General features: G+C 45.8%; 1 protein-coding gene across 1 annotated transcript in view; it reads left to right on the forward strand.

The window, feature by feature from the left end:
• Positions 1-280: 280 nt before the first annotated feature.
• Positions 281-12,739, forward strand: part of ep300b (E1A binding protein p300 b) — a 35,474-nt gene continuing 23,015 nt past the window's right edge. Inside the window, exons 1-10 of the mRNA XM_071521852.1 lie at positions 281-2,412; positions 4,747-5,366; positions 7,029-7,208; positions 8,540-8,843; positions 9,367-9,480; positions 10,475-10,717; positions 11,438-11,543; positions 12,038-12,166; positions 12,397-12,514; positions 12,622-12,739. The exon at positions 12,622-12,739 is cut by the window's right edge and continues 66 nt beyond it. Of these exons, the coding sequence (XP_071377953.1) occupies positions 2,319-2,412; positions 4,747-5,366; positions 7,029-7,208; positions 8,540-8,843; positions 9,367-9,480; positions 10,475-10,717; positions 11,438-11,543; positions 12,038-12,166; positions 12,397-12,514; positions 12,622-12,739 (2,026 nt within the window). The 5' untranslated portion in view covers positions 281-2,318. The remainder of the gene's footprint in view (positions 2,413-4,746; positions 5,367-7,028; positions 7,209-8,539; positions 8,844-9,366; positions 9,481-10,474; positions 10,718-11,437; positions 11,544-12,037; positions 12,167-12,396; positions 12,515-12,621) is intronic.

Raw genomic sequence — 12,739 nt, forward strand, 5'->3', positions numbered from 1 at the left:
ACTTACTGGTGGCTTGATTTGAATGATCCGTGTAGAGAAAGTGGAGCGCCACTGTCCCCTACAGATTGCTGCGATAGTAGTGCAACTCCGAAACAATACGAAACCGTGTTCCGGACAATCCCGAACACCAACGAAGAAGAGCCCCCCCCCTTCCTCTCTCCTCCTCCTCCTCCCCCCCTCCCTCCTCCCCTTCACGCCTAATGTTGCTGTACCTCCAACCCTCCCCCCGTATCAGAGGAGTAGAAACAACAAGCCGCCATTTTGTTTGTGCGGACAGACCGTAAGAAACAGGAGGAGATACCGAGAGAAGGAGCGACTCCGGCACCGATAGCAGCCACTCCGGGAACCGCCGGGGGAAAAGAGTGGCGAATTCGCGTCCGTGTATCAAGAGCGGGGACGAGAGAGAAAGCATAACCAAAAAGATAAGACGTCAAGGGAGAGAAAAACGAGTCGGTGATATATATGTATAAAAAGGAAATACTCTGAAAAATCCAAGGAAGGGGTGTTTTGCGGAGCGGAGACGGAGAGGAGAGGCGGAAGAGGGCAATATATTATAACGAAGGAAAACCTGCGAAAGGGAAAAACATGAACATGAAAAATCATTATGTGCCCATCGCGGAGGAAGGAAAGAGCCCGCATAGACAATTATATAAATAAATTGCTACCGGGCATAAGGGAGAGGTGGAAAGAAGAAAGACGGGTTTAAAGAGAAGGGAAAATTGCCAGGATAAACGCGAAGGGGGGCATTCTCCATCACAAAGAGTCAATGAAAGGATTTTGTGTGAGCCCAAAATATTTTGGGGGGTGTTAACATTATCTTGCCGATCCGAGGCTTTCCGCTTCTAAAATAGCCATAATTTCTTAGCGACCCCCGTCAATTTATCACATTTTCGCCCATCGCCGTGTTCTCTTGTTTTTGGTTAGGACCTTTTTTTCTCGCTCTTCTTCGCTTGCATGGCCAAGATATCCGTATACGCAGTGAGTGACAGATAATTTTTTTTTTTTGCAATATTTATGAACCGTTTTATTTTCGGAGAAGATTTGCAGTGTTATCAGCAGGGAAAACTGGAGGAGGAATCTGTTGAGAAGCACAGGATAAGTAACCCCATGGATCGTCCTCTGCAAAATAAAACTAATTGGATCAATCTGACTGCCCGCTGATTGGCAATTAGGTCTTTGATAGTCCTTAAGAACTATACTGGCAAAGAAAAAATCTGCATCACAATCGATTGGCAACCAATCTGCAGACAAGCAGTGATTTTTGACAAGATCTTTTCGTGATTTTTTTTTTTCCAACCATTGCCAACCCCACTGACTGCAATAGGCATACTCGCGCAAAGGGTTGCAACAACCAAATGTGCAATATGAGTCCGTTATTTTTGACCCAGTGCCTTGCATGGTCAGATGTACACACTAAGTGCACAATTTAGTCGGAATGCACATGCAAAAGAAAACTCACGAGATGCATGAAAATATCAATTTGCAATAGATTTCCTTTTAACTCAGTTACTGCAAGTGTGGGACTCCCTGTGTTCATCTTTCTACAGAACTGTATTATGCTATTTATTCAGTTGAACAGCCAATGCAAGTTTTTCTCTCTCTCAGTATTGCACTTGAGATTACCGTTCATGCTTTAATTGCATTTTAAAACCACTGTCAGCCACCGTGAGTGATCACCACACGCCAGTTGACTGCCTTTTGGTTTTGGTAATGTTAGGGATTGATAGCATTGACAGCAGTGAGATTTCCGATCAGGTGGGAGAAAGGATAAATGCTATCGAGGCTCTCATAACTGTTGCATGAGAGGAAGGCCCCCAAAAGTTACCACTGGGGTACGCTTGGCCTGCGTTTTGAGATCGCATTTATCATTTTCGTGCCCTGACACTTCACTGGAGCGCTTCAGACCTGAAATACCGGATTTCTCCGCCGACTATGGCGGACAAGACTGATCGTACCATGGAGGACAGGTCTTGGGACAATTTTTATGTCGCAGAAGAGGCTACATGAGGTTGTCGGAGGCCCGTTCGCTTGTCTTTTTCGCCGACTCCACCTTCCCACCTCCTCCTGTTCAACTCGGAGAAATCTGTGAAGAAACAAAATCTCCGACAGGGGAGGGGGATTGATATCTGCAGAGAGGAATAAGCCGAGAGTGGGAACTCTCAAGGAAAGAGTTCAACATTGCTGTCTTTTCCCCTACCGTCCCCCAAGCGGTGGGGGAGGAATCGAAAACATTTCTTCAACGGGGATAAGGAGACGCAAATAAGGGGAATACGTTTGGCCCTGCGTGGATCTACAGCAATTTTTAATTCGTCAAAAATATGGCCGATAATGTCCTGGAGTCCGGCCCGCCTTCAGCCAAGAGGCCCAAGCTGTCCTCTCCAGCTCTCTCAGTATCTGCCAGTGATGGAAATGGTAAACATTGCATGCATTGTTTGGTTACATATAAAACTTAGACTAGCTGCGACTGAATGTGTATTAATCGCTGATCCATCTTCCAGTCTCTGCAGAGTTGCACTGCAAGTTACTTGGTCTGACTTAGTTTCTCCATAAAGCTCTTACACATGCATGTATGCACGGGTTTGGTTATAAAAGGATTGGATTGGAAATAAGATTACTAGCAAAGAGCATGGAGTCGTGTTGGCGGCTTGGACAACTTTTCAGGTGTGATGTTTTGATGTGTTAGCCTCAACAGGCTAACTAGCTAGTAACTATACTATCCACCGCCAAACAATGGAAGAGTCGAGTCACCCCAGTTTGCTTTAAGTTGGCTAGCTACTTATTGGGGAAGTCAGTTTATCGAAAGGAGGAGAGGCCACATAACGAAACAACAGACGTAGAAAATAATCTCTGAAAATAGTGATAAAGTACCACATCAGTTGTAGCACAAGGTCCTGTTTGAACAGCAGAAAATAACGGTACCCCGGCGAGCTAACTAGCTAACGTTAGGCAGCTAACGTTACCGGCTCAGCTGAGTTTGGTAGCCGACTAGCAAACTCGATAAGTGGTAAACCTTTCTGTGGCCAGACTGATTTTTAGTGGCCTTTAAGCTTGTCTTTGGGTACAGCAAAAATCATGTGGGGTCATACATTTCGTGTAGGTGTTAACATGTGAGAATAGTAGCATTTTCACCGAACTGTTGTCGCTAACCAGCTAGCTATTGTTCGAGCCTCACTTCATCAATGAAGAAGTTGCGCAAAGCATTGTTGTCCAGCCTAGAGGGGAGATGTTGCTGCATTTTCACGTTTATCCGTGTGTTACTACGTTGTAAACGAAGGGTCAAAGTCACCCACCGTCTTTGAAATGCCTCCCCTCATGTCTTTTGTTCAAAGACTGTTCATTTTCTCAACTATGCTACCGACGAAAGCCGTGCCTGCTCTTCCTCCATTGTCTAAATATGGCACACTGGCACTAAGCGGTTGCTCTTTTTGCATTTCACGTTTCACAATAATGCAACAGCTATCGCATCTAGGGAACTCGAAGACCTTTCAATATGTGAATTAAATTCCATTATCGCAAACGTACTCATTAGTCCTTACTGAACATGGGAGCTGTAAACTATTGCATGCCATCCGCTTGTTGCATCCCGTTGTAGACAGAACGATTTCTAATGAGCCTAACGTTATATATTTTAGGCATTTAGCTGACTCTCTTATCCTGAGCATGTATAGCATACCTCAAAATTACTAAAGTTGGTGGAACTGTGGAATCTGTCTTGCCATGAACATCTGTGATATAAAATGTTGTCCAGGAATGGCTTGCATGTTATCTGTACAAAGATTGAAGTCACACTAACAGTGCTGCAACTGTTTGAATGAATGAACGAATGAATGAATGACTCTGTTTTGTGCTGGGCATTATGAGTTTCAAAAATGAGTTTGATAGGTGTTTCATTTCCTAAGATGTCTGGGCTCTGCTGCTACCATCAGCAATATGGCTCTTTATGGTTTGTATACAAGAGAGATTTTGTGTGTGAGTGAGAGAGGGAGAAAGAAAGACATGGGGATGTAACCAGCCTTGTGCATTAAGTCAGTAAGTAAAAAAGCTGGATGTGAGTGACTGTGCCTTGTCAGTTGGCCTGGTGCAGCCAGGACAGTGTATGCACTAGAGCTGTGTACAGGTCTAACATAACCATGATCCATCCAAAAATATGACTTGGTTTGTAACAGTTAAGTAGTAGAAAGATCCATGCTCTGTGCAAGGAAACTGCATGTGAGAAAGCTGTAGTTTCAGTATTTTTCAGTATAACATGACCCTACTCCCAAAGCGCTTTCCCTCTTAATTTTCTTCCGGTCTCAGTCAATATACAGTAGTGACTTAGTCTGAGGCTTTCCCCCGCTTCATGCTGTTGCACCTTATAACTGTAGACTCAGTGCACACACCTGCCCAGTCAGTATTTACCCCTCTGCGGCTTCTCACCCTGACCCTACTGCGTTCACTCTCCATGTTTGGCATCCCATCAAACCACAAACTGATGCCCAGGAGAGGAGTCTAGGCTGTGAGAGGCAGCTACTGCTGCACTGGCTGTCTGGCTCCGAGCTCCAGATTGGAGGCAGATCATTGCACAGAGCGCTCCTATATAGGCTAGTTGATAGTTTCTCAAATTCATGTTGGAGCTGTATTACTTTTTTGAAAATGTCAGTTTGACTATGCATTGCAAATTTTAGGTTTTAAATGTATTTCTGTTTCTTCATGAAAGAAATCTTTGTTTTCCTGGTATTTAAGATTTCCTCTCTCCCTCCCACCTAGATTTTGGTTCACTCTTCGACCTGGAGCACGACCTCCCAGATGAGCTCATCAACTCCTCGGAGCTGGGGCTGGTCAACGGAGGGGACCTCAGTCAACTCCATACCAGCCTTGGAGGAGTCGGAGGAGGAATGGGAGGGATGGGTGTGGGAGGAGGCCAGGACGCGGCAGCCAAACACAAACAGCTCTCCGAGCTCCTCCGGGCCGGAGCACCACCCCAGCAGGGCGGCCCCACTCCCAACAGCACAGGAGCCGGGGCGTCCATGGGGATGATGGGGGGCGTGAATGTCTCCCCTGGCGGGCCTCAAGGCATGGGACCCCAGGGCCAGCAGCAGCAGACTGGACTGATGCAGCAGGTGGGGATGGGTGGAGGGGTGGCCGGGCTGAATCGGGCGGCTGCCATGATGGGAGCCCAGAAGGGCAACAGTGGACAGCAACAGCAAGGCCTGATGGGAGGGCAGGTGATGAACGGCTCGCCCAGGATGGGTTACCCTGGCAATGCAGGCATGGGTAACAATAGCAATCTGTTGGCGGAGACCCTACAGCAGCAGCAGGGGGGTCAACAGATGGGACCTGGCGGTCAGGCTGGGATGAGGCCACAGCAACCTGGAGCACTGAACAAGGTAAGCGCACATTAGGCAGCAGGACCATGCGACAGGGATGCTTCATTTATTGGCAAAAAATTGCAAGCTCAGTACCAACTGTTGCAAATTTCCAAATTGCAAGAAGCTGCAATATTTAACTGAGGCAAAGCAGTTACAGTTGCAATAGCATTTTTGTGTCAGTATCTTGCAGCTCTGCCATGCACAGACAGTTAGGAGCAGGGACTCATATAAAATGTGCCCTCCCCATCTAAAATTCTGAGTGCCTATTACTGCTTAGTTCCATATATCTATCATATCTATGTAAAATATTGAAGCTTGATATTGTTGCACAACACCAGTGGGAACGAGCCTGATGGGCTTGGGTTTGGACAAGCTGAATTCCTCAATTAACTGCTTGGATTTGGGTCTGGCTTCAAAAAGAAAAAAAGCTAGTCACGCTCGGGTCCGATTCATGTTTGAGCAGTATTTTCAGGTTCAAGCTGAGTTGAGCTCAGCGCACGGGACTTCAGACCCAAGTTGAGCTCCAGGCTGAAGTTGATCTATAGCGGTTGCTCATATGAGACTGCTCAAGTCGAGCGCTGGAGACCGGGTACAGGCAGGAGTGTGGTTATGTGTTGGACTCACAGCACAGTCACTGCTCACTCTGTGGTATTGATGGTTAACCTCCTCACTGTGTAATACTCCACGTGACTGGTTTGAGTTTGCTCTGAGGTGTAAAAGGCACTTCAGCAGAAGGACCATGTTAAATGGTTTAATTGAGGCGTGTATCTGTGACAGCATCAAAGAGCAGCATCAATGGCCTTGGCCTTACTACTGTGGTTGTGTGGCAACCAACACGTGGTTATAGAAGATTTTTTTTTCTAATGTAGTTAGACATTAAAATCGTTCATTATCAGTGAGGGTATGAATCTGTATTCAGTGTGGGCTTTTTGCTGCTTTTCCTTGTTGTTTACAAAGGAAAGAATGCAGTTTTAGCTCATCACTAAACCCAGTGAACTGTGCTATTTTCACTTACAGCTCAGATGCAGGGATGAACAGTTTTCATGAGTTTCTAACGGTCACATAGCAACAATCAACCAACCGTTTCACATTGTTGCCAGAAATGAAGCATCCTTGGTGGATCGGTACCCTTAGGCTTGATCTTGCATTGCTGCTGGTTTGAAAGCATAATCGTTTGGTCAGAGGTAATGTTGAAGTAGCTGGTAGTGTTACGGGCTACGTCTAAGATCATGGCTGATGTTGACCTGGTTTGGATTTCCTTAAAGTTTGGCTTTAAGATTGCATTTTTGTTGTTAATTTACCAGAACAGGGTAAGGAGAAAGTAAGAGGAAATTACATTCTACCTATCTGCTGTTCTCTCAGCAGAAATGGATCCAATTTAGTGAAGGTACCTTGTAGAAGTTTTTTTTTTTTTATTATTCTTTTGAGATGACGGTGAAAGCCCACGTGTGATTCTACCTTGAATGCCTGAGTGATGCCAGTTAGATTGCTGCTCAAATCGTGCTTTCACAGAACATGGGAAGTAATTCATCTGATCCTCTAACCTTTTTTTCCTGCCTTCCTCTTCTACTTTCTCTCCTCCATGCCGTCTCTCCTCCTTATCATTCCCTCCTTCCGTCTCTCCCGCCTTCTCTCTTCCTCCCCATCTTCTTGCTGCCTCTCCTCACCCCTGCTCTCCAGATGAATATGATGGCCAACGCGGGCCCCTATGGTGGTCCGTACGGCCAGCCTGCCGGCCAGGGGCTGGCTGGGGCGGGGCTGGGCCCGCAGCTCCAGAACAAGGCAGGCCTGCCCAACAATCTGGCCGCCCAGTTCAACATGGACAAGAAGACACCGCCGGGTCAAGGCATGCCTGGGATGGTAAGAAATCTTTGTGTGTGTGTGTGTGTGGGGGTGGATACACTCAGTAACTAGCCTGCATTTGTACTGAAGCCTATTCTCTCCCAAATGTTGTAAAGTAGAACCAAATGTACATATTTTAGCACCAAACACGGTCTCTCAGACAATTGTTTGCCACATCGTCCCTTTTATTTCCTCACAGCTGAAAAGAGGACAGCATTTAACTTCTAGTGCACCATATCTCACTCGGGGCTACATGTCTCAAAAGCAGCTTGGTGTCAAGATCATTTTTGTTGGCGAGTTTTCAGTTGCCGCTAAAACCCCATTCGGACAGAATTAGAATTACAGGACGGGAATAATCAAATCATCAAGTGAACCCGAGGAAGCAGCAAGCCAAACGCATTGTTGAAAGATTTTTCCCAGACCTGAAAAATTTGACAGGATGGGACGGCATTAAGACAGACAAAATCGTAATCAGATTACACTGCACCACTGTAGACCCATACCTTCCCTGTTTGAGTCTGTATGGATGTGTGGCGAATCATTCACGACATTGACCCGACACACAGGCTCTAAAAAATGTCACTTGCAAAGGAGTGTTGTAACAGTTAAATGCATGAGCTCCATTTTCATTGTCCTCCATGATTTAAATAGGGAGGGGCAATCTTCAAGCACTGATGATGATATGAACTGATGCCTATACCAAAATCTTAGTTAGGGATGCACTGATCAATCGGCCACCGATCATAATCAGCCCGTACAAGTTTGCAATAGGTCATCAGTGATCAGCTGAGCACCGTTTCAACTGCCCGATCACACCATGCTGCCTGCGTTATTTATGCTCATCTGCCATTCGACATTAATTGAACAGATGTTTTATGTTTTTTAATAGAGAACCGGCCCATTCGTTCTTTAAGCAGCCTTGCTGTTTTTAATTTCAGTCTTGCCGGGAGCGCGGCGCAGAGTGAAACTTTAATTTCGCTCCTTTCTGAGCAGAGCGTTTTGAGACTGTTTAATTATTGTGTACATTTGCTATTTTCGACTGTTAAACATTTACAGCTCATATATATTCATATCTGATGTTGTGTTATGAATTTCATGGCCTATATGATTAGAAACAGTTGAATGTATTGGATAGAAGATATAGCCTTTGCTGCCCCAATGAAAACGTTTTCAAGTGTTCCCGGTGGCAAGAGACAAGTACGCACCTCAGTAATCAAGCACACACTAACATGTAATAACTGTTTGAATAATAATAGAGAAAGAAAAGAAAGATACATACAAATAATATCTGTATTCCGATATATCTGTCTACGGCCGGTTCTCACCTCCTCTCTCCTCTGTGTCCCCAGGCCTCCCAGCAGCAGCAGCCCTCAGCGGTAGGCGGTGTGTCGGTGGGCGGGGCAGCAGCAGTGGGAGGGGCCCAGGTCGGGCTCGGCGGCGTAGGGGCAGGTCCCGGCGCAGCGCCCCCTACGGCGGACCCCGAGAAGCGGAAGCTGATTCAGCAGCAGCTGGTGCTCTTGCTCCACGCGCACAAATGCCAGCGGAGGGAGCAGGCCAACGGAGAAGTGCGGCAGTGCAACCTGCCCCACTGCCGCACCATGAAGAACGTGCTCAACCACATGACTCACTGCCAGGCTGGCAAGTCCTGCCAGGGTGAGCCTGTTGAATTATACTGATTGCTGGTTTTATAGTGTGCGGTTTATATCATGAACACTAGGCAGTGTTTAGAGTTGCTATGGCTCTGCAGCAAATCCCTTTCCTTGTTTTCTTTTTTCCCTTTTTTGCTTGTACTTGTGTTTTGTTTATATCCCTCTTGGTTAGCCTCCCAGTTTGTCCGTAGTATCAGAATGAGTTATTCTCCCTGTAGCTGGCTGTTTTACTGTAAGTTTTCCCTCTCTCCTGTTCTCATTGAGTCTCCATCTGGACCCAGTTTTGTTGTACTGAATGACTCATACTATCACTTTCTTAGTGTCTGGCTTCTTTCTCTCCCCTTTTGACTCTTCTGTTCTCTCTTTTTCTCTCATATCCTTTCCTTGTCTCGTTATTTTTCTCCCTCCTTCACCCTGTCACCATTTCTCATTCCACTTGTTCTCTCTCTGCCCCTCTTATCTTCTCTCTTTTTGTATTCTCTTCTCTTTTTCTCTAACGCTCTCCATTTCTGTCTCTTCTCCCCCAGTGGCACACTGTGCCTCATCCAGACAGATCATCTCTCATTGGAAGAATTGCACGCGACACGACTGTCCCGTCTGCCTGCCACTGAAAAACGCTGGAGACAAGAGGAACCAGCAATGTGAGTGTTTCTCAGTCTGTATGTGTATGTGTATGTGTATGTGTGTGTGTGTCTGTGTGGTGGGTGTGGCTGTCTGTTTGTCTGTCTATGAACAGCATGCATGCTCACTGCTTATATTGAATTATTACACATTCTCTTCAGCCAGGGTATCAAAATGATTCAGAGTCCTATACAGCTAACACTCACATAGTATGTAGTAGACTTGCACTGATGTATGATGTCATCGACAACAACGATGGGCTGTCTGTGCCGATGGACTTTTTCATGTGGCGATGTTGAGTTTTTTTTTTGGGGTGTTTTTTCAGCAATTTAATATTTTGAAATAACATTTCACTTCTGCAACGTAGCCATTACCCAGAACAACAAAATCACTGAATAAGAGGTGTTGAGAACAATGCTCAGCCGAGTCAGTGGAGGAGAAGAGACAAGCCTTAACTGACACACACACACACAGTCCTACAGCTCTCTCACACACACACACACACACACACACACACACACACACACACACACACACACACACACACATCCCTACAGCTCACAAACACCGTTCCCAAGAGGCAGCAAGCAAAGCCCTTTCTCTCACTTTTAACACGTTTTAAGTTAGTCACAGGCTTGTTTAGCCTGTGTTTTTGAGCGCCATTATAAGCAAAAAATTTTCATCTGACAACAATGTTGTTTTCCTCAAAATGCTAACCAAATGGAGAATGAAACTCTCATTAATGAGACAGGACCGCTCTGTAGACAGCATCTCCCCCCACCTGATGTCATCTGAGATGTTTGATTGGGTGATGTGACGATGTGTAAATGTTGTCACATCAAATAACCCTAGTATGTAGTTAGCTGGATGACTCTGTAGGCTTGTGTACATCCACAGATGCTTGTCCTTCATTACCTCTTCCTCTCTCTCTCTCTCTCTTTCTCTCTCTCCCATCACTCCTCCATCCCAATCTCTTCTTCTTCCCTCATTCTCCCCTCCTTCCCATCCCTACAGCTCTCCTCAGCAGCGCAGGGGTGAGTCTAGTGAACTCTCTAGGTTCAGGGGTACCAGGGGGACAGCCCAACACCCCAAACCTGAACCCTCCCAACCAGATCGACCCCAGTTCCATAGAGAGGGCGTACGCCGCCCTGGGCCTCACCTACCAGGGCAACCAGATGCCACAGCAACCTCCACAGGCCAACATGCCCAACCAGGCTCTGCAGGGGCAACCTGGGATGAGGACCCTTAACACCATGGGTGAGTGGGAAATGCTATTGTGCATATCACATAAATGATGTGGTCAACTGTATTATTGTATGGAATGGTACTGAATTATCACTGTACGGTGCCATTGTGATTTTCCCATGTTTATGAGAAGAATTACTGAGGGTGGAGCAGTCAGTAGGATAATGTTTTGGATGAACACATTTATCCAAAGCAGAAACAAACAGCAGAAGCAGAAACTAATAGACCGATATATTAGTTTGCCAATATATCAAGCCAATATTGGCCAATGATGGGCCAACATGATGGAGGTTCCTCCCTCACCACATCTTCATAAAAACAATCTGTAAAACCTGGAAGGAAAATTATTATTTTTTTTAACATTCTATGAATTTGTTTAATTGTTCAATAATGTTTTTTGTATTTAAAGTAATGTATCCCAGAGTTTCCTTTACCAGTGAATAGGTGTGGTGGGTCACCTTAAGGAGCTGCCTACCCGCTCAAAACAATTTCATTTGTATTTCACTGGAGAGCTTTAGTGTCACATGATGGCCTAAATGCTGTTTCAGAGGCTTTTCCATCCTGCCAAGAATAAAATTCTGCAGGAAACACTGAATTCTTGTAATTTAGCATGAAAATTGTTGAATAAAGACATTGAATATAGACACAAAACATCTGTTATCGGAATTGGTATCGTGCTTCAAAAACCCGTATTGGTCGAACCCTGAAACTAATTTCTCTTTGTCTATTCAGGAGGAAACCCCATGGGAGTGAATGGTGGAGTGGGGGTGCAGCCCCCCAACCAGCAGTCCAGCCTATTACCAGATGCCATGTTGCACAACAACATGAATGCACAGAGGTAGGACTGCCTTAAACTGGTCATAACTAGCTACTGTAGCCTCTGTGAGAGGCTACAGACAGTTCAGTCAATAATGAGGAGTTTGTGTTGATTTTGTTTTTTGTTTTGTTTTTCTGATATGATATCGTTCAGCTATCTCACTTCCTTGTGAGCAGGCGACAACAGCTGAAACTGTTCCCAATCACATTATTTACTAACCAATTAGTAGTAAAACTCAGCTTCAACCAGAATATAGTTCGGTAAAACCAAAGATAGAATTTCTCCTTGCTAAGAGGGATTTGATCTCCTTTGGGTGGTCAAGGGCTACCATAACCTGCCAACTTCTCCCTGGCTGTCTAATTATCTTTTCCACCTTTACTGGTGCAGATGCATCACATAATAGGACATTTTAGGACATTAGTAGAGCTCTTAAAAATTAAGTCTGTGATGGCGAATGTCTTTTACTCACTCTTTCCTTCCCTCCCCTCTCCTTCTATGTGTGTCCTTTCCTCCAGTTTGATGAATGATGGTGTGGGCAACCTGGGCTCCATGCCTACGGCAATCCCTCCCTCTGCAGCAGGCATGAGGAAGTCTTGGCATGAAGACATCACACAGGACCTCCGCAACCACCTTGTCCACAAGCTGTGAGTCTGCTGTGCCCTGAATGTAGCACACAAAGAAAATTTTACTAGGAGGGGAAACTAATGAAATGAACTGATCTTATCGGTTCATTTCCCATTTCTGTGCTCGGTGTCGCCTCTGTCCTTACATGGCTTATGGCTTGATGAACGATTCTGGTGTAAGGCAAAGTTGCATGTATGTCCTCATGGCTTACTGTGTGTATGTGTATTTGTCCGTGTATGTGTGCGAGTAGTGTGCAGGCCATCTTCCCCACTCCGGACCCAGCTGCACTGAAGGACCGGAGGATGGAGAATCTGGTGGCTTATGCTCGGAAAGTAGAGGGGGACATGTACGAATCAGCCAACAGCAGGGTAAGACACTAACACTCTCTCACGCAGAACATGCAACATTGTGACATGACCATTTCCACATCACGGACAAGGGAATTTATTTCTTCTGATCTCTCTGTTCTCTCCAGGCGGAGTACTACCACCTGCTGGCAGAGAAGATCTATAAGATCCAGAAGGAGCTGGAGGAGAAGAGGAGGACGCGGCTCCAGAAGCAGGGCATGATGCCCGGCCAGCCTGGCATGCCCT

The sequence above is a fragment of the Centroberyx affinis genome, unplaced genomic scaffold (genome assembly GCF_046629955.1).
Source record: "Centroberyx affinis isolate AG114_WGS23_722 - 3 ecotype Tasmania unplaced genomic scaffold, CSIRO-AGI_Caff_v1 ptg000937l_1, whole genome shotgun sequence".
Taxonomy (NCBI): Eukaryota; Metazoa; Chordata; class Actinopteri; order Beryciformes; family Berycidae; genus Centroberyx; species Centroberyx affinis.